We start from the raw sequence: 19,810 nt of genomic DNA, 5'->3' as shown, positions 1-19,810 counted from the left end.
TGTGTGGACTGACAAAATTTCAGGTCTCCTGGAATTATCCCCTAGGAGGTATTAACTCTCAAAAATGAGAAAAATCATCAAAAATCTCACAATTAATCCAAGATGGCCGACTTCCTGTTGGGTTTAGGACATGGCTCCAAGAGGCTTTTTTGTGCGTCCTGATGTGCTCTATAAGCCTCCCAAATTTCATGGATGTAGGTGAAACGTGCTGGGGGGGCTGTTTGTTAAAAATACTGTAGGGGGCGCTATAGCATGTGCAGTGCCGAGATGCATACAGTGTTGTTCCTTGGGTCAATGGTGATGTGTGTGGTAATTTTTGTGAGCATTGGAGTATTCCTAACCTGTCAGAAAGGGCTTTGTTTTTCATGGCGATATTTGGTTGCTACGGCAACAGCGTTGCATGAAATGTCACACCCTTCACAGTGTGTGATTGTCAAGAGGTGAAGACTCGACTGACCAATTTCCAGCATGATATCACCAAGTTTGGGGCCATTGTACCTGAAAATATAAGGCCTTAAACTTACTATTACCAACAGGTGGCGCTATGACTTTTTCAAAATTTATGAGTGTGGATGTGTTCAGACTGGACCTGGTATCCAGCATGTGAAGTCTGAGGCAGATAGGATGTTGTTCAGCTGAGATATGAATCGTTAAATTTTCATGGCGAAACATCGAAATTGGTTTGGCCGCCACAGACACGCCCTTTGATGACAAGTCACCATTTTCACTGGGATGCATCATCAATGTGTTTAGGCTGTTGTCACTGCATTTGAAGTGAATATGATCAACCGGGTAACAGCAGGGCATGAAAGTGTAAAAGATGTCTATTTCCTGAAACCACAAGGTGGCGCTATGACTGTCAATGAATATCCCTATGTGGATGACATCAGGACAGGACTGTCATCATACATGTAAAGTTTCAGGCAGATTGGAGCATGTTGAGAAGAATTAGACACCACTTCCTGTTTCATGGCGAAGGATCAGTTGTTTGAGGCTCCGCCATGGCCACACCTTTTGGCTTCTGGTTGAGTTTTTGATAACTTTTCATCAGAAAGGTCTGGTGCATGTACTGGCCAAATTTCAGTTCTCTCAGACTTATCCACTAGGAGCTATAAATTTTGACAAATGTACAGCAAATTCAAGATGGCCGACTTCCTGTTGGGTTTAGGGTGTGGCTGTGATTGACTTTTTGGTGTGTCCTGATGTGGTGCATATGCCCACCAAATATTGTAGCTGTAAATAAAACATTGTGGAAGTTGGCCTAATGACCACTGTTTCAATTTTGCAGGTGGCGCTATAGAGCCATTTTTTCACACATATGCGCAACTCCCATAAAATATCAAATTTTTCGCCAGTCCTGATGTGCACGCCAAATTTCACGCGTTTTGGTTCATGATAAGGCCGCCAAAAAGGCAAGTCATTTCCCGAGGAGCGATTAAGTTTGAAAAATTTACAGCAAATTGAAGGTGGCCGACTTCCTGTTGGGTTTAGGGCGTGGCTGTAATTGACTTTTTGGTGTGTCCAGATGTTCTGCATATGCCCACCAAATATTGTAGCTGTACATGAAACATTGTGGCAGTTGGCCTAATGACTACTTTTTCAACTTTGCAGGTGGCGCTATAGAGCCATTTTGCCACGCACATGCGCAACTCCCATAAAATATCAAATTTTTCGCCAGTCCTGATGTGCATGCCAAATTTCACGCGTTTTGGAGTATGATAAGGCCGCCAAAAAGCCAATTTACTTTACGGGAGAAAAAAAAAAAAAAAAAAAAAAAAAAAAAAATAATAATAATAATAATAAACCCTAGGGTTTCAATAGGGTCCTTGGCACCGCTGGTGCCTTGGACAGTCGGTGCCCTGGCACCGCCTGTCCTTCGCACCCTCGGTGCTCGGACCTTAATAAACCCTAGGGTTTCAATAGGGTCCTTGGCACCGCTGGTGCCTTGGACAGTCGGTGCCCTGGCACCGCCTGTCCTTCGCACCCTCGGTGCTCGGACCCTAATAATAATAAACCCTAGGGTTTCAATAGGGTCCTTGGCACCGCTGGTGCCTTGGACAGTCGGTGCCCTGGCACCGCCTGTCCTTCGCACCCTCGGTGCTCGGACCCTAATAATAATAAACCCTAGGGTTTCAATAGGGTCCTTGGCACCGCTGGTGCCTTGGACAGTCGGTGCCCTGGCACCGCCTGTCCTTCGCACCCTCGGTGCTCGGACCCTAATAATAATAATAATAATAATAATAATAATAATAATCATAAACCCTAGGGTTTCAATAGGGTCCTTGGCACCGCTGGTGCCTTGGACAGTCGGTGCCCTGGCACCGCCTGTCCTTCGCACCCTTGGTGCTCGGACCCTAATAATAATAATAAACCCTAGGGTTTCAATAGGGTCCTTGGCACCGCTGGTGCCTTGGACAGTCGGTGCCCTGGCACCGCCTGTCCTTCGCACCCTCGGTGCTCGGACCCTAATAATGGTGAAAAGGCCAGTTAGCATGGAAAAAACAGTTGACATACTGAAAGAATATGGGCATCTATTCACGAGACTAGGATGCTTGCCAGGTGAACACACCAGAAAACTAGACTCTGATGTACAACCAGTGATTCATGCGCCTAGGAGGATCCCGTTTGCTCTGAGATACAGAGTCACTGAGCAGTTTCACAAGATGAATCAGTCAGATGTTATAACAAAACTAGCAAACTAGGGGCTTTATCAAAAAACTAGATGAAGAGAGCTCTACGCTGTGCACGTTCAACACATCCATGGGAAGATACCGCTTTAAGTGCCTTCCCTTTGGCCAGTGAAGTGTTCCAGAGAGCAATGGCCCAAATGATCGAGGGTTTAGATGGTGTAGTCAACATAATTGATGATCTGTTGGTTTGGGGAGACTCATGTGAGCAACATGACAAGAGGCTGCTGTAATTACTGCAAAGAGCAGAGGAAAATGGCCTCGGATTCAACAAAAGCAAGTGCAAGTTCCAAATGACAAGTCAAGTACATTGGCCATACTCTCAGCGCAGACAGACTTTGGCCAGATGATGAGTCATTGTCCAAATACCTTCACTTGCTGACAGTCATAAATGCGATTTATGGGAATGGTTCAATATCTCTGTAAATTCAATTCCAAATCTGTCTGATATCTGCACCACTAAGGAAACTGCTGCAAGGAGAAACTGTCTGGTACTGGGAGAAGCTTCAGCAAAAGAACTTTGATCTGCTAAAAAAAAACTGATCACATTAGCTCCCACTCTGACATATTTGTACACTTGGTCATCCTATCATCATTTAATATACCACCAAACATTACAAGGCCCCATCAAGAACCTGTGAACTCCGAAGAAACAAGTCTGTTAGAAAATGACATGAAACTGATTGGTTATTCATGACTGCTGGAAGTCCTCACTTGTCTGGTGGCTCCTGGAGGAAATGCCAGGGCTCCTGACTGTTCCAGATGGCCCTGCTGGTTCTTGCTGGGTCGAGGGCTGCCTTCCTTAATTAGGCCCCCTGCCTCTGCTATATCCACGCCACTGTCCTCACTCAGAGTCTGGCCACTGTCCGACAGCTGGGACAGGGGGGCCCCTGGAATGAACATTATCATGTTAGCATTTAAACAGGCAATACATTGACAAAATGTATAAGCGTACACTGGCCACCTTATGAGATACACTTTGCTAGTAAAAGGTTGGTCTCCCTTTTGCCTTTGGAACTTTTTAAATTCTTCGTGTCATACTTTAAGCAAGGTGTTGGAAACATTTCTCAGATTTTGGTCAATATCGAATTGATAGCATTACACATTTGCTGCAGATTTGTCGGCTGCACAACAATGGTCCCAATCTCCTGTTCCACCACATCCCACAAGCAGAGCCGGCTCGCTCAATAGGCAATATAGGCAAATGCTAAGGGTGCCGTGGCCTCCGGGGGGTGCCACAAAATTAGGGGGGAAAATATCCATCCATCCATTTTCTCCTAACCGCTACTTCTTTATACTTTCAATATTATTAAAACTAGTTAATAGTTATTAATATTAACATAGACATAGATTCAAATATTTAGTAATGCCCCCCTCCCACAAACCCCCCTCCTCCGCTAGCTGATGGTACCTGCTCGCTCTCTGTGTGGGGGGAGGGGCGGATTTATTGACGTGACCCCAAAGTTTGTAAATATGTCGAAACGACCAAAGCTGTCCGGAGCACAAGGAAGAAAAAAAGAAAAGAAGAGGAGGAAAAACGGGAGAAAGAAAGAGGTAAAGTGAAGATACAGTGATGACATGAAGCAGCCGTCAGGTGTACTGCCTCAGGTGTTCTGCAGTCTACTGTTAAATTGATAACTTGCTTCTGAGCGATTAGCCACAATTGCTAACAACTGCTAATCACTTTCATATTTGTGTATCTGGACTGCATGGAAGGGTCTTTACTGTTCTGGATCATTGGTTAAACCTTCTCAGTAGGTTCTACATGAGCCTGACCTACAGTTTATTATTTGTTTTATTTACATCTGGCTCACTCACGTTTCTCCTGTTTTTAATAGTCATCAAGATGCTAGTCCTTTTAACCCTTTTATATATCAGCTTTAACCCTAGTTGTTTATTCTGTTACAGTTCATATTGTCTAAAGCACGTTATTTATTTTAAACTTTATGTCAGTGAGTGTTAAACTGCAGTTTACTGCTTCTTTCAATCTGCTACTCAACATTTCACTTTAACAGCAATAAAGTTGTATCTCATCTAATATGCATATAGTAGAAAAAATACATTGTATATTAAACATACATAATTGACAACATGTATCTATTAGGTTTTTCATTTATTTTCCTAGGAATTATCATTTAATAGCTGTAACGCTGCTGTTTTCTCTTTCGGTGGACTTTTGAGATATCTCAGTTCAGCCTCTGCAAATATTGGGCCATCATCGGGTACAACTTTTTTATTTTTTTAAGATTTATTTAACGAGGTAAAAATGCTTGAGAACAACAACTCATTTTCAGACAACTTCAGCAGCCTCAAGCCCTCCTTCTGTCCCGTCAACCTCAGAAGAGCCAAGGAAGGAAGCAGCCTCACACCCTCCTTCTGTCCCATCCACCTCAGAAGAGCCCAGGGATGCAGCATCAGGAACAAAGGCTGCACCATTGGACCCTGCTGACTGGCCAGCTACTCTAACTGATCAGATAAGAAGAGAGTTAGTTCATAGAGGTCCATTTCAAATTCCAAACACCTTCACATTTCCGAAACAAAAGGACGGGCGAAGGTGTCAACATGAATATTTTAATAGATTCTTAGTCAATGGGGAAAAAATTAGGAGAAGCTGGCTTATGTACTCTAAAAAGGATGATAGCTTGCACTGCTTCTGCTGCAAAATGTTTTCAAGAAGAGATCACAAATTGCAAAGGGAAGGACTACGGGACTGGAAAAATGCAAACCACTTGCTCAAGGTCCATGAGGATAGCCAAGAGCACAATGCTAACATGGCAACATGGAAAGACATGGAGGTCCGTTTAGCAAAAGGGTTGACAGTAGACAGTCAGGAAAGGGCACTTGTTGAGGCTGAGAGAAAAAGGTGGCATGAGGTTTTACAGCGATTGGTGGCAATAATTCAGTCCTTAGCTGAGAGAAACCTGACTTTGAGGGGGTCCACAGACACATTAAACAAACCAGATAATGGCAATTTCCTAAAACAGGTGGAGCTAGTGGATGCAGTAATAATCACCACTAGGTCTATATGCCTTTTTTGTACATAGTTTTACATATAGTTGTATAGTTATTTTATTTAGTTTTTGTATATAGTTATTGCACAGTGTAAATGTAGCTTATGTTTAGAGTTATTGTGGGCAAACTGTGGTTATTTAAGTTCTTTGATGTTGATTGTTGTACTTATAATTTATTGCTATTATTATTTATTCACTTATTTACAGGATCTTTATTTTGTCGTAAGGTATTTATATTTTATTTCAGATTTATTTTATAACTTGCTTCTGAGTGATTTATTTGGAATTTGTTAAGCAAATAAATTGGGTGACATCTTGTAAATTAAAGACAATTGTATTCGATTTCTTTTGTAAACATATAAATCGCCGATGGGGGGGCGCCATCTAAAATCTCGCCTAGGGCACCACATTGGGTAGAGCTGGCTCTGCCCACAAGGTTCTCGTGGATTGAGATCTGGTGACTGTGGAGGCCTTTGGAGGACTGTGAATTCATTGTCATGTTCAAGAAACCAGTTTCAGATGGTACACTCTGGTGATAAAGGGATAGACAATATTCAACATTGTGGCATGTAAATGATGCTCAGTTACTACTAAGGGGCCCAAAGTGTGCCAAGAAAATATCTCCCACAGCACTCCACCACTACCAGCCTGAACCATTGATACAAGGCAGAATGGCTCCATGCTTCCATGTTCACGCCAAATTCTAACCATCTGAATGTCGCAGCTGAAATGGAGACTCATCAGACCGGGCAATGTTTTTCTGATCTTCTATTGTCCAACTCTGGGGAGTCTGTGAAAATTGAGACTTCAATTTCCTGTTCTTAGCTGACAGAAGTGTCACCTGGTGTGGTCTTCTGCTGCTGCAGCCCATCTTCTTCAAAGTTGGATGTGTTGTGCATTCAGAGATGGTATTCTGCATTCCTTGGTTATAACAAGTGGTTTCTTTGAGTTATTGTTGTCTTTCTATCATCTCCAACCACCTCTTATCGTGAATTTTTAATCAAAAACTAATGTTGCCTATGACCCCACATTTTACACATTCTACTTGATAATGCATAGAGGAAAAAATCTGACAAACATGACATGGTCAGGCGATATATATATATATATATATATACACACACACACACACACTGCTAAAAAAAAATAAAGGAACACTTTGAAAATACATTATATTTCAATACGGGGAAAAACAAACTGGATATTAGCATTGATATAGACTGGATATTAGCATTGATATAGACTGGATAATGTGTTAGGAATGAAAAGTGCCACATTGTTTGATGGGAATGAAAATTATCAAACACCCAGGAGGGCTAAATTCAAGACACCCCAAAATCAAAGTGATAAACTGATGTGGCAGGCTAGTCCATCTTGCTGAAATTCCTTGGCAGCAACTCAAAATGGTATTCAGTAGTTTGTATGGCCTCCATGTGCTTGTATGCATGAGTGACGATGCCGGGACAAGCTCTGAATGAGACGACAGATGGTGTCCTGGGGTATTTCCTCCCAGAACTGGACTCCTGCTGAGCTCCTGGACAGTCTGAGGAGCAACCTGATTGTGTCGGATGGAACAAAACATAATGTTTCAAAGGTGTTCTATTGGATTCAGGTCAGGTGAGCATGGGGGCCAGCTAATGGTATCAGTTCCTTCATCCTCCAGGAACTGCATGAGTTCTCCTACCACATAAGACTGGGCATTGTCGTGCACCAGAAGGAATCCAGGACCACTGCACCAATGTAGGGTCTGACAATGGGTCCAAGGATTTCATCCTGATGCCTAATGGCAGTCAGAATGCCATTGTCCAGCCTGTAGAGGTCTGTGTGTCCCTCCATGGATATGCCTCCCCACACCATCACTGACCCACCACCAAACCGGTCATGCTGAACAATGTTACAGGCAGCATAATGTTCTCCACGGCTTCTCCAGACCCTTTCATGCCTGTCACATGCACTCAGGGTGAACCTGCTCTCATCTGTGAAAAGCACAGGGCACCAGTGGTGGACTTGCAAATTCCTGTGTTCTATGGCAAATCCCAGCCGAGCTCCATGGTGCCGGTCAGTGAGCACAGGGGGCACTAGAGGACGCTGGGCCCTCATACCACTCTCACTACATCTCTTTCTGATTGTTTGATCAGAGACATTCACACCAGTGGTCTCCTGGAGGCCATTTTGTAGAGCTATTGCAGTGCTCATCCTGTTCCTCCTTGCACAAAGGAGCAGATACCTGTCCTGCTGATCGTTTGAGGACCTTCGACAGCCCTGTCAAGCTCTTCCAGACTAACTGCCTGTCTCCTGGAATCTCCTCCATGCGCTTGAGAATGTGCTGGGAGACACAGCAAACCTTCTGGCAATGGCACGCATTGATGTGCCATCCTGGAGGAGTTGGACTCCCTGTGGAACCTCTGTAGGGTCGAGGTATCACCTCATGCTACCAGAAGTGACACTTACCCTAGCCAAATGCAAAACTAGTGAAAAACAGTCAGAAAAGATTAGGAAGGAATAAAATGTCAGTGGTCTTCACCTGTAAACTCATTCCTGTTTTGGGGGTTGTCTCATTATTACCCCTCTATTGCATCTGTTGTTAATTTTATGAACATCAAAGCAGCTGAAACTGACTAAAAAGCCCCTCCGTTACTTGACCAGATCAGTATCCCACACGTTTCACTGATTTGATGCAATACTTAGATTAAAAAGTGTTCCTTTAATTTTTCTGAGCAGTGTATATATATTCTTTTTTTTTTTAATTTCTTTATTTAGGATCATTACACTTCAATTTATACATCATCAAGAATTTCAATGTTTTATCCTCTGATCCTTTTTTTTTCTTTTCTATTACATAAATATTACATCATATTGCAACCTTAATTAGAACAGAACATGGGGTGTTGTCAGTTTACAAGAAAGAAAAAAAAGAAAAAAAAAGTACAACCATACAGGATGTTATATATGCCTCTCTCTCCTCCTCTCCTTCTCCCTTCCCTTCCCTTAGACATAGACCAGGCATTTCGGAGTTATATACATTTTCCATTTGTTCCAAATTTCCTCAAATTTAAAGTCTTGGAGTTTCAAAGAGAAAGTAATTTTCTCCATTCCATAGATTTGGTATGTAATATACCATTCTTTAATGGATGGGGTATCCGGCTTAAGCCATTTCCTTGTGATTGCTTTCCTTGCTGCTGCACTCAGTATTCCAAACAGCTTCTTAGTTGCAATGTTTGTACTCGTTGAGGGCATGAATCCCAAAAAAAGTTCATCCCAGTTAAAGGGTATTTTTGTCCTGAGTATTGTTTCTAACTCAGAATGAATCTTACACCAGAAGGAGTGAACTTTTGGGCAGTTCCAGAACACGTGATAATGATTAGCATCCTGGGAGCCACAATTTCTCCAGCAGCTAGAGGTGCCTGAGTAGTGGGATGATTGAGCAGGGGTGATAAAATATCTACTAAGACTCTTCCAAGCAAACGTTCTCCAGGAAGGTGAGCTTGAAATTTTCCATTGGAATTCACAGTATTTAGTCCATACTTCCTCTGAAATGCACTTATTACTCTCCCTTTCCCATTTTTGTTTGATGTATTTGCTATCTACTATTTTGATATCCTGGAGTCCCTGATAGAGTCTTGATATTACTTTAATTCCTGTGTCATTCTTGTATGCACTAATGAAGACTTTCAGTAGGTCATTTTCAAAAGCAGCTCCACTCTTTATCATGGAACTGTTTATGTAATGTTGTATCTGTAAAAATCTAAAAAAAATCATTGTTTTTTTTTAACCCATGTAATTCCTTAAGTGTCTGAAAATCTTTCGTTGTACCATGGTTAAAAAAAGTACAGTATGATGAGAGGCCCCGATGCACCCATCCCCTGTAGCTTACGTCCAAATTGCCCGGGGGAAAAATCAGTGTCATGAGAGCACCATTTAAGAATCTTTACTTCCTCCGACAGGCCACTTTTTGTAATAACATTCAACCAAACCTTCAGAGATAAATTGATCCAATTATTACCTATTTCCACAAAGTTTTTTATAAGTCTTTTATCTCCTAATCTCGCCTGAATCGGAATTGCCCCAGACATATTCTCCTCAATTTCTTTCCATCTGGCTTCATAATTAGAGTTACACCAACAATAGAGGATTCTCAGATGGGCCGCTTTATAATAATCCTTAAGGCAGGGGAGTGCAAGTCCACCCCTCTTCTTTGTCAGTTGAAGAGTTTGAAATTTTATCCTAGGTTTTCTTCCATGCCAAATGTATCGTGATATTAATTTATCCCATTCATTAAATTGTTTGTCACTTATTTCAATTGGAAGGGTCTGAAACAAATACAAAATTCTCGGCAAAATATTCATCTTCACAGACTCAATTCTTGACTCAAAGCTTAGTATTGGTATCAGATTCCATCTTATTATATCCTGCTTTAATTTTTGAGTCAACTGATTGAAGTTTAAAGCATATAACTTTGTTAAATCTTTTGGTATGTTTACTCCTAGGTATCTTATGTGTTCTTGGTCCCACTTCAATTGAATTATAGATTCTATGGTCTGGCTCGGCTTGTATTGGAAACTTAGAACTTGAGTCTTTTCAGTATTTAAATTATAGCCTGAGACACATCCAAGAATCTCCAAAAAGGACAATAATTTCAAAATTGAGCTTTCTGGGTTTGTCAGATAAACTAAAACGTTATCCGCAAATAATGAAATTTTATGTTCTTGGTTGAACATTTTTATACCTTGAATCTTCTTATCTTGCATAATCCCCTGCCTCAAAGCTTTAATAAACATTACAAAAAGCATTGGACCTATTGGGCAGCCCTGTCTAGTCCCTCTCTCTAGGTTAAATGTGTTTGATACTGCGCCATTAATTTTTATCTTTGCCCTTGGATTGTTATACAGTGCTTGAATAGTTTTAATAAAGGTCTGTTGGAAGCCAAATTTCTGTAGTACTCTATATAGAAACTCCCAACTGACTCGATCAAAAGCCTTTTCTGCATCAAGACTCAATAATACTGCCTGAATTGTATTTTTAGCTATATGGTCAATCACATGCAATGTTCTGCGAATATTGTCCTGTGTCTGTCTTTGCAGAATGAAACCCGTCTGATCTAGACTTATTATCTGAGGAAGGACATTTTCAACTCTTTTTGCCAAGATATGGGTAAAGATCTTATAGTCTTGGTTTAATATACTTATCGGCCTATAACTTCCACACTCCAATTTATCTTTTCCCTCTTTTGGTATCAGAGAAATCACGGCCTCCCTCCATGAAGGAGGAGTTATGCCTGTTTTTATCACATGGTCTTCATGTTAGGGATCAAGTGGTCTTTCATTTCCTTGTACCACTCTGATGGGAAACCGTCTGGTCCCGGTGCCTTATTGGGTTTTAAATGTAGTATTGCCTTTCTAATTTCTTCATCTGTAATTTCACTGATGAGAAGTTTGTTTTGTTCATCCTTCACAATGGGTAGTTTTATCAGGTTATAAAAGCATCCATCTTTAATTTATCTATTTTAAAGGATCTCTAATTTGAAATATTGTGTTCTCAGCCTGCTGTTTCTTTAATTTGAAGGCAAGTAGTTTAGACGATTTCCCTCCTACCTCATAGTATCTTTGTTTAAGAAAGATCATATTCTTTTTAATGTCATTTGAATAGATTTCATTTATTTCATTTTTTTCTATCTATTTCTTTTTTTATTTCCTCATTTAATGTCTCTTTATGTATGTTCTCTAATTTCTTCAAGTCGGTTTGTAAGCTTTCCAATTTCCCTTTTCTCTGTTTTATTAGATAAGCACAATATCCTATGATTTTCCCCCTGAGCACGGCTTTAGACGCATCCCAAAGGACCGGCGGAGATACCTCCCCATTATCATTATCCTCAAAATAATGTTTAATATCTGTTGTTATTTGATTTAGAATTCCAGTATTTAGCCTCCAAATAGTATTTTTCTTTTCGGTGCCTAATCTTAGATCCATAGAAATTGGTGCGTGATCGGATAAGTCCATGCTTCCTATGCAGCAATTTATCACCCTATCTAAGTCTCTTTGAAACATAAAAAAATAGACGATTCTAGAGTAAACGGAGTGAGGGTGAGAAAAGAATGTATAATCCCTCTTTGTCGGATTCAAATCTCTCCATATATCTGAGATTCCAAGCTCTCCCATCATTAACTTTACTCTTTTGGCTGTTTTCTTCTCACCTGAATGATAAGGTTTAGATGTGTCTAGAATTGGATGAAGTCTTACATTGAAATCTCCTCTGCAAATAAGGATGCCCTGTGCCTCTGAGATCAACAGGTTGAGAATGCACTCATAGAATTCCCACTCAGATCCTGGAGGGGCATAGATATTCAAAAAAGTTACCAAAACACCCTGAAGGTTTCCCCGGACCAGCACAAATCTCCCATCTATGTCCCTCTTTTCATATAAACATTCAAAGTGTAGTTTACTTGCAATTAATGTTGCTACCCCTCTTTTGGAGCTCTGACTACATGAGGAGGAGTACTGGTTAAATCTCCATCTTTTGAGTTTTTCGTGCTCAGTTACTGTTAGATGAGTTTCCTGGAGGAGAGCCACATCTATAGCTTCCCTCTTTAGTTTTGCCATTAATTTGCTCCTCTTGATTGGATTCCCCAGTCCGTTTACATTATAGTGTGCTGACGAAGACCAGAGGGCGGGCTCACATTACACCGATTTTAAAATCGCTGCATTGGCTCCCCGTGTGCTTCAGGATCGATTTTAAGGTTCTTTTATTAGTTTTTAAATGTCTTAATGGTCTTGGGCCCTCTTATTTATCTGATCTGCTTTTATCATATCAACCCCCGTGGGTCCTGAGGTCCTCCGGCACTGGACTTTTAATTATTCCTAGAGTCAATACAAAAACCCACGGGGAGGCTGCTTTCAGCCATTATGGCCCTCGACTATGGAATAGCCTGCCGGAGAGCATCAGGACTGCAGAGACTGTTGATGTTTTTAAAAGGAGGCTCAAGACTCACCTTTTTGGTTTGGCTTTTAACTGATTTCTTTTAAACTTTTAATTCTTCTATTATGTTATTTTTACTTTTTATATTCTTATAGCTCTTCTGCACTTCTGCATTTTATCAGTATTATATCTTAAAACCTTATTATTATTATTATTTATTATTTACTATTTATTTATTATTTACTATTTATTTATTTGTCTATTTTATCTCTACATTTTTAACTTTCTTAAAGCTTTTAATTTTTATGCATTATACCTGCTTTTTTTTCCGTTAGTCTTTTAGTTTTTAGCTTCAGTGTTTCCTCATGGGAGGCCTCCACACTGGGATGTATGCCCGGTCTGCCCGCGGGGGGCGTTGCCCTGGAGGCCTCCTGGGCCCGCGGGGCTGGGGCAGCTCTGCATTTAGTGCGGGGTCTGCCCCTGCCCATCGGCGTCTGGGTGGTCTCTGTGGTGGCGCTCTCTGTGGGCTATGGTGCATCTCGGTGTGGAGGGCTCCCATAGGTGTTTCCCCACATGGTTCCTCAGTGCCCTGCCGTGTCTCAGCACCGTGTTGTGTGTATGTGTGTGTGTGTGTGTGTGTGTGTGTGTGTGTGTGTTTTGTGAGTGTGTGTGTGTGAGCGCATGTGTATATACATTGTATGTTGTGTATGTGTATATATATATATATATATGTGTATATGGTATTAAATATATTGAAATGCCCTTCAAGCCTGTGCACAAATTACATCTTACACCCCTGGTGTTACAAAGAACTGTAACAAGAACATGAACAAAAAACAATAACACTTTAACAAGAAAAAGAAACCATTCATCAACACTGACTTCCAAAATTAAGGCCATTCTAATGGCCTTGTGCCTCAGTTGGAACTTGAGTGCAGAGGGAAAATCTCTCGCCTCTAGTGTTGGGAGAGAGCCCTCTTCAGCGTTATAGCTGATACGCGGGTCTATAGTGTCCAGTAATAGCTGTCCCAATACAGTATGGGTCTTTAACTTGCCCTTAAAACTATTTTACTAACACATTAATAGTAACATTGAGAAGAAAAGAAAAAAAGAAAAAAAGTTGTTAACATATTCAATCACGTACCCCCGTTGTCTCAATAGTTCTCTCTGTCACGTAGCAATGGCATTTATCTGTCATTCTGACGGCGAAAAACCTGAAGTCGCTCCTTAAAACCCTGTCGGGGGCCCGCGATCTCCCGGTCCCCTCGCCTTCTGTTAGGACGCCATATCAGTCGATTAATCTGATCCAGGAGAGACGTCGGTCTTTTCATCACCGCCACTGGTATCCCCCTCTTTGCCATGTCCGCCATTGCGTCTTCAGCCGAGTTGTAGGTCACCGTACCATCCTCGTAGTGCACTCTTAGCCTGGCCGGGAAGGGGGTCTGGAATCGGATGTTTTTTTCTTTCAGCGCCGCTTTAACTTCTGCATACGCTCTTCTTTTCCTCAGCAGCTCCACTGCTGAAGTGTAAGCCAAGCATCAGATGGACTGGTTTGACTTTCAGAAACTGCTGTGATCGACTGAGATTTTTATGCACAACCAACTCTAGGGTTTACAGAGAATGATCCAAGAAAGATAAAATATCCAGTGAGTGACTTTTCTGGTCAAAAATGTCTTGTTAATGTGAGAGGTCAGAGGAGAATGTCTAAACTGCTCTGGGATCATAGAAAGGCAACAGTAACTCAAATAACTGCTCATTCTCACCAAAGTATACAGAAGACCATCTCTGAACACACAACATGTCGAATCTGGAAGCGGATGAGCAATAGCAAAAGAAGACCACACCAGGTGCCACCCCTGTCAGCTAAGAGCAGGAAATAGAGGTTACAATTTGCATGGGGTCACCAAAACTGGACAACAGAAACATGAAAAAACAGAAGAGTCATAAAAAGGGAACAAAAACTTCGTCAGCACACTTCGATATTTATATTTACACTCTCACACTCGCACTCACACTGGTCTAATGAGTTGTGATTTCAGCTGCAACAATTCTCAGATGGTCAGAATTTGGTGTAAACAACATGAAAGAAGGGATCCATCCTGCCTTGTATCAACATTTCACGCTGGTAGTGGTGGTGTACTGGTGTGAGGATATCTTCCTGGCACACTTTGGGCCCTTTAGTACCAATTAAACAGGAGTTTAAATGCAGCCTACCTGATTATTGTTGCTAACCATGTCCATTCCTTTATGACCACAGTGAGTCCATCTTCTGGTGGATTCTTCCAGCAGGATAATGCACAATGTCACAAAGCTGAAATTATCTCAAACTGATTTCTTGAATATGACCATGAGTTTACTGTCCTCCAATGACGTCCAAAGTCACCAGATCTCAGTCCAATAGAACATCTTTGGGCTGTAATGGAATGGTTGAGATGAGTCATGGATGTGCAGTCGATAAATCTGCAGCAACTGTGTGATGCTATTATGTCAATACGGGCCCAAATTATTGGCCCATATTGACCAATTAATATTATTTAGCACTTGATCCATATCAGTTTGCCTATAGGCAGAGGAGAGGCACTAATGATGCCATCAACAGCATCACCCACTTGACTGTCAAGCACCTGGAATGCCCAAAAGCATATGCAAGAATTTTATTTATTGATTTTAGTTCAGCTTTTAACACACTCCAACCCCATCTTCTCATCCTAAAAATGAGACAGATGAGTGTTAACCCTTTTTTAATCAAATGGTATCTTTCTTTTTTAACCAGTCGAAGTCAGCAGGTGAGAGTCAATAACACCCTTTCAGAATGCAAATCAATCAGTACAGGTGCCCCACAGGGTTGTGTCAGCTCCCCAGTGCTTTTTAGACTTTATACAAATGAATGCACAAACAGTCTCCCTGGGAACCTTGTTTTTAAATTTTCTGATGACACCGCCATCCTCAGCCTACTGCACAGAGATTCAAACCTTTCAGCCTATTTCTCTGAAATAGAGCACTTTGTGCAGTGGTGTGATGCCCACCATCTCATCCTCAACATTCAGAAAACTAAAGAGATGATCTTAGACCTGAGATCAGTAGGGGACCACAGTCCTGTTGTTATACATGACTCACCCATTGAGCAGGTCAGCTCATACAAGTATCTTGGAGTTCATTTAGACAGCTCTTTTAGTTGGATTGTCCATGTGGAAAGCCTGTGTTTGCAGCAGAGACTATACTTCTTGCGCAGGCTAAGACTGTATGGTGTGAACAAAAACGTTACTGTTACGGCCTTGGCCGTATTCTCTCTGCTGCCTTCTCCTCTTATTGTTGGCCTTGCCTCCTCTGCGCCAGAACTGGGTCAGCTGATCACCAACATGTGCAGCGAATCAGCTGTTCCTGTATAAAGGACCTGAGCTGCTCTCTACCACTGGCGCACTCCTGACATAGTACCACCTGCTGCAGCACCTTTTTGTGTAGCTTTAGTTAATTTTGTATTAGTTAGCACGTTTGTTTGTACCACCTTGTAGGGTTATCTTTTTTTTGCATTATAAATAAATTTGCATTTTTGGCACATTATCCCACCGACTTCGTGGTCCCTCTGTCCTCGCTGCCCAGACCCAGCTTTAACATCAAGCGTGCTCCCCTGGGCACGTAATAATTGGGGGCTCATATCTGGTGGAGAGTCGTGGGTCTTGTGAGTTGGTGTGTTGCGTTTGTGGTCAGTGCGCGCTGGTTGAGTGAGTTGGGTGTTTTGTTCTTTGCACATTTTGAGTAACATTGCACTCCCAGATTAGATTAGTGGTGTCCAGCTTAGTTTTTTTTTTTCAGCTATTCCATCGGGCACCTGTTTGTTTTTTTAGTTTATTATTTTCGGGGTGAATCCCAGGTGGAGATTATTCTCCTGAGGGGGTGACGTGAGCCTCGAGCCTGGCAAGCCCCAGAAGATAGAATAGGCTAAAATGTGGTTGGTAGGATTCTGGGTTTGCTTTGTTTTGTGCACCGTTTTGATTTTTGCACCCAACAAGCCTGTGCCTTTTACACGCGGGGTGAGTATAGAGTGCGTGCGCAGGTTGGTCTTGGTGCGTCCATGTTTGTCATGGCTTTTGTCTTTGATTTAGATGCGTTTGTGGCTAACCCCACTTTGGAAGTTGATCTGTTGGAAATAGCACAGCGGTATGGTGTGGTAGTGTCCTCAGCTCTGTGTGTCCATGAGGTGAGGGAGGCTCTGTTATCTACTTTGATTGGTAAGGGGGTGCTTGTCTTACCTGAGACTGTGGAGGTTGGAGTTGAGACGGTACCGGGAGATGCGAAAGCGAGTGTCCGAGTTACGCGTCTTAAAAAGGAGGAGAAGGAAAGAGAGCAGGAGTTCCAGCTTAGGCGTGAGTTGGTGCTCAAAAGACTGGCGGTAGATGCTGCTACCGCAAGGGAGTTGGAAATCAAAAGGCTGGAAGCTGAATTTGCTCTAAAGATGAAACAGCTGGAGTTACAAGCAGCACAGGGGAGAGGCTTGGAGCAGCCGGTCATGGTGTCTTGTGATGCGTTCGATGTCTCTAAGAATATTCAGTTGGTCCCCGTTTTCAGAGAAGCTGAAGTGGAGTCTTATTTCGGGGCTTTCGAGCGTATTGCGTGTGCATTGCATTGGCCACATGATGTATGGGCATCTTATCTTATTACAATGCAAATTGAGTGGCAAAGCGTTAGAAGCGTGTGCATCTTTGTCAGTGTCAGATAGCCTTAATTATGATATTCTAAAAGGCGCTATTCTCCGAGCGTACGAACTTGTTCCCGAAGCTTATAGGCAGAGATTCAGAGGCCTCATAAAGTCTTTTGCCCAGAGTTTCATTGATTTTGCTCGAGAAAAGTCCCTGTTATTTGACAGATGGTGCTCCGCTACGACAGTCACTAGTTTTAATACTCTGCGTGAGTTGGTCCTATTAGAAGATTTTAAAAATTGTCTTCCTGAGCGTATTCTTACTTATTTAAATGAACAGAAAGTTACGACGCTTCAACAGGCTGCTATCTCTGCGGTGGAGTTTGCTCTTACACATAAATCTACTTTTAAGCGTGAACCTATGCCTAAAGTAGGTCAAAGTGAAAAGCCTTTTCAGTTGGATTTGACCATCATTCCGAAATCTGAGAGGCCAAAGCAATGTTTTTATTGCCATAAAACTGGGCATCTCATGGCTGATTGTGAAGTGCTTAAACGCATGCAGCCTGTGCAGAAACCAAAAAGTGTTGCTCTGATAAAAACTTTTCCAGCTAGTCCAACTATTGTGTCTCGTTCTGTGTCTTCGGATGATTGTTTTAGGCCGTTTATTTTTGAGGCATTTGTCTAGGTCCCAGGGGAATCTAAGCGCCCGGTGAAAGTACTGCGTGATACTGGTGGCTCGCAGTCATTTATTCTGTCTGGTGTCCTGCCTCTTGGGTCTAAAACTGACTGTAATTGTAGCACTGTAGTGAGAGGTATTGGACTAGGTTATGTTCCAGCACCTTTACATAGCATTTGCCTTGAGTCTAACCTTGTTAGTGGTGACTTTTCGGTGGCTGTGCGTGATCACTTCCCGATTGATGGGGTAGACTTTATTTTAGGAAATGACATTGCCGGTGGAAAAGTCTATCCTTCCCCTGAAGTGGTCTCCCAGTCAATCATTAGCTCTGACGATGATTTAGTTAAACAACATCCTGATGTTTTCTCCGTGAGCGTCCTGACTAGACCGCAGGCTAAGAAATTTGTTCAGGAGAGTGATGTTGATTTGTGTGACTCTGTCCTTGATCCTGTTTTCCAGGGGGATTGTGCGCCCTCTTCTGGTCAGGTGGAGAATAGTGTCAAGGTGAAGTCTGGAGATGGGAAGTTAGTCTGTTGTCTGTGTTTCTCCGCCACTAACTTCTGATGTACTCATTGTAGCTCAGCAAGCTGATCCATCCCTAACTAAGTGTTTTTCTGCTGTTGACATTCCGGGAGCTAATGGTTTGTTTTTTGTAAATCAAGGTGTGTTAATGCGAAAGTGGACTCCCAAGTCAAGCGACCAGTCTGACTCGGAAGACTGGCGCTCGGTGTTTCAAATTGTGGTCCCTTGCAGTTACAGGCGTCATGTTCTGTCGTTGGCTCATGAACATTTATGGTCAGGCCATCTCGGGGTAACTAAGACCTACAACCGTATATTACAGCACTCTTTTTTTGGCCAGGTCTTAAAACTGATGTGGTTGACTTTTGTAAAACTTGTAGCACCTGTCAGTCTGTAGGTAAGCCCAATCAGGTTGTGCCCCCAGCCCCTTCGTCCTGTGCCTGCTGTCGGTGACCCTTTTGAGCATGTTATTGTGGACTGTGTTGGCCCCTTACCCAAGACCAAGTCAGGTAATCAGTTTTTGATGACTATAATGTGTGTTTCTACCCGTTTTCCAGAGGCAGTTCCCCTTCGTAGAATAACTGCCTCTGCTGTGACTAAAACACTAAGTTTTTTACCACTTTTGGTCTCCCTAGGGTTATTCAAACTGATCAGGGTACAAATTTACTATCTAAAACCTTTAGGGAAACTTTGCAGTCTTTTGGTGTGACCCATTCTGTGTCCAGTGCATTCCATCCAGAGTCTCAGGGAGCATTGGAAAGGTGGCATCAAACATTTAAGTCCATGCTCAGTAAGTTCTGCTATGAAACAGGGAGAGACTGTGATGAGGGTGTCCCCTTTATGCTGTTTGCCATTAGGGATGCTACGCAGGAATCCCTTGGTTTCCGTCCTGCAGAGCTTGTGTTTGGCCACAATGTGCGTGGCCCCCTTAAAGTGTTAAAGGAGCAGTTTTTGTCACAGTCTTTGCAGAGGGGTAGTTTGTCAGACTTTGTTTCTAAATGTAAGGAACGGCTACAGAAAGCTACATCTTTAGCTAAGGAAGCACTTTCTTTTTCTCAAATTACTATGAAGAAGCGTTTTGATAGGAAGGCAGTGGTTTTAATCCAGGTGATAAAGTTTTGGTGTTGCTTCCTACTATTGGTTCTGCTCTTTCAGCCTGTTTCACTGACCCATATGTTGTTGAGAAAAAAATGTCTGATACAAACCATGTGATTCTAACTCCAGAGCGGCGAAGAAAGACTAGACTCTGCCGTGTGAATATGCTCAAGCCATTCTATGTCAGGGAGGGTGACCAGCCTGTTCCGTCTATGCTAACTGTGCCCTGTGTGTTGCCAGTGTGTCCGGAGGTGCAAGTGGAGGATTTTGTGG

The 19,810-nt window shown here is 42.2% G+C and overlaps 1 protein-coding gene across 3 annotated transcripts in view; it reads right to left on the bottom strand.

The window, feature by feature from the left end:
* LOC110971863 (whirlin-like) overlaps window positions 1-19,810 on the bottom strand; it is a 211,107-nt gene that overhangs the window by 32,452 nt on the left and 158,845 nt on the right. For all 3 annotated transcript variants that reach the window (XM_051950658.1, XM_051950659.1, XM_051950660.1), the window contains one exon: window positions 3,402-3,577. In XM_051950658.1, coding sequence (XP_051806618.1) covers window positions 3,402-3,577 — 176 coding nt within the window. The remainder of the gene's footprint in view (window positions 1-3,401; window positions 3,578-19,810) is intronic.

The sequence above is a fragment of the Acanthochromis polyacanthus genome, chromosome 7 (genome assembly GCF_021347895.1).
Source record: "Acanthochromis polyacanthus isolate Apoly-LR-REF ecotype Palm Island chromosome 7, KAUST_Apoly_ChrSc, whole genome shotgun sequence".
In the NCBI taxonomy this organism is placed as follows: domain Eukaryota; kingdom Metazoa; phylum Chordata; class Actinopteri; family Pomacentridae; genus Acanthochromis; species Acanthochromis polyacanthus.
This window is presented reverse-complemented; position numbering and strand designations above follow the sequence as displayed.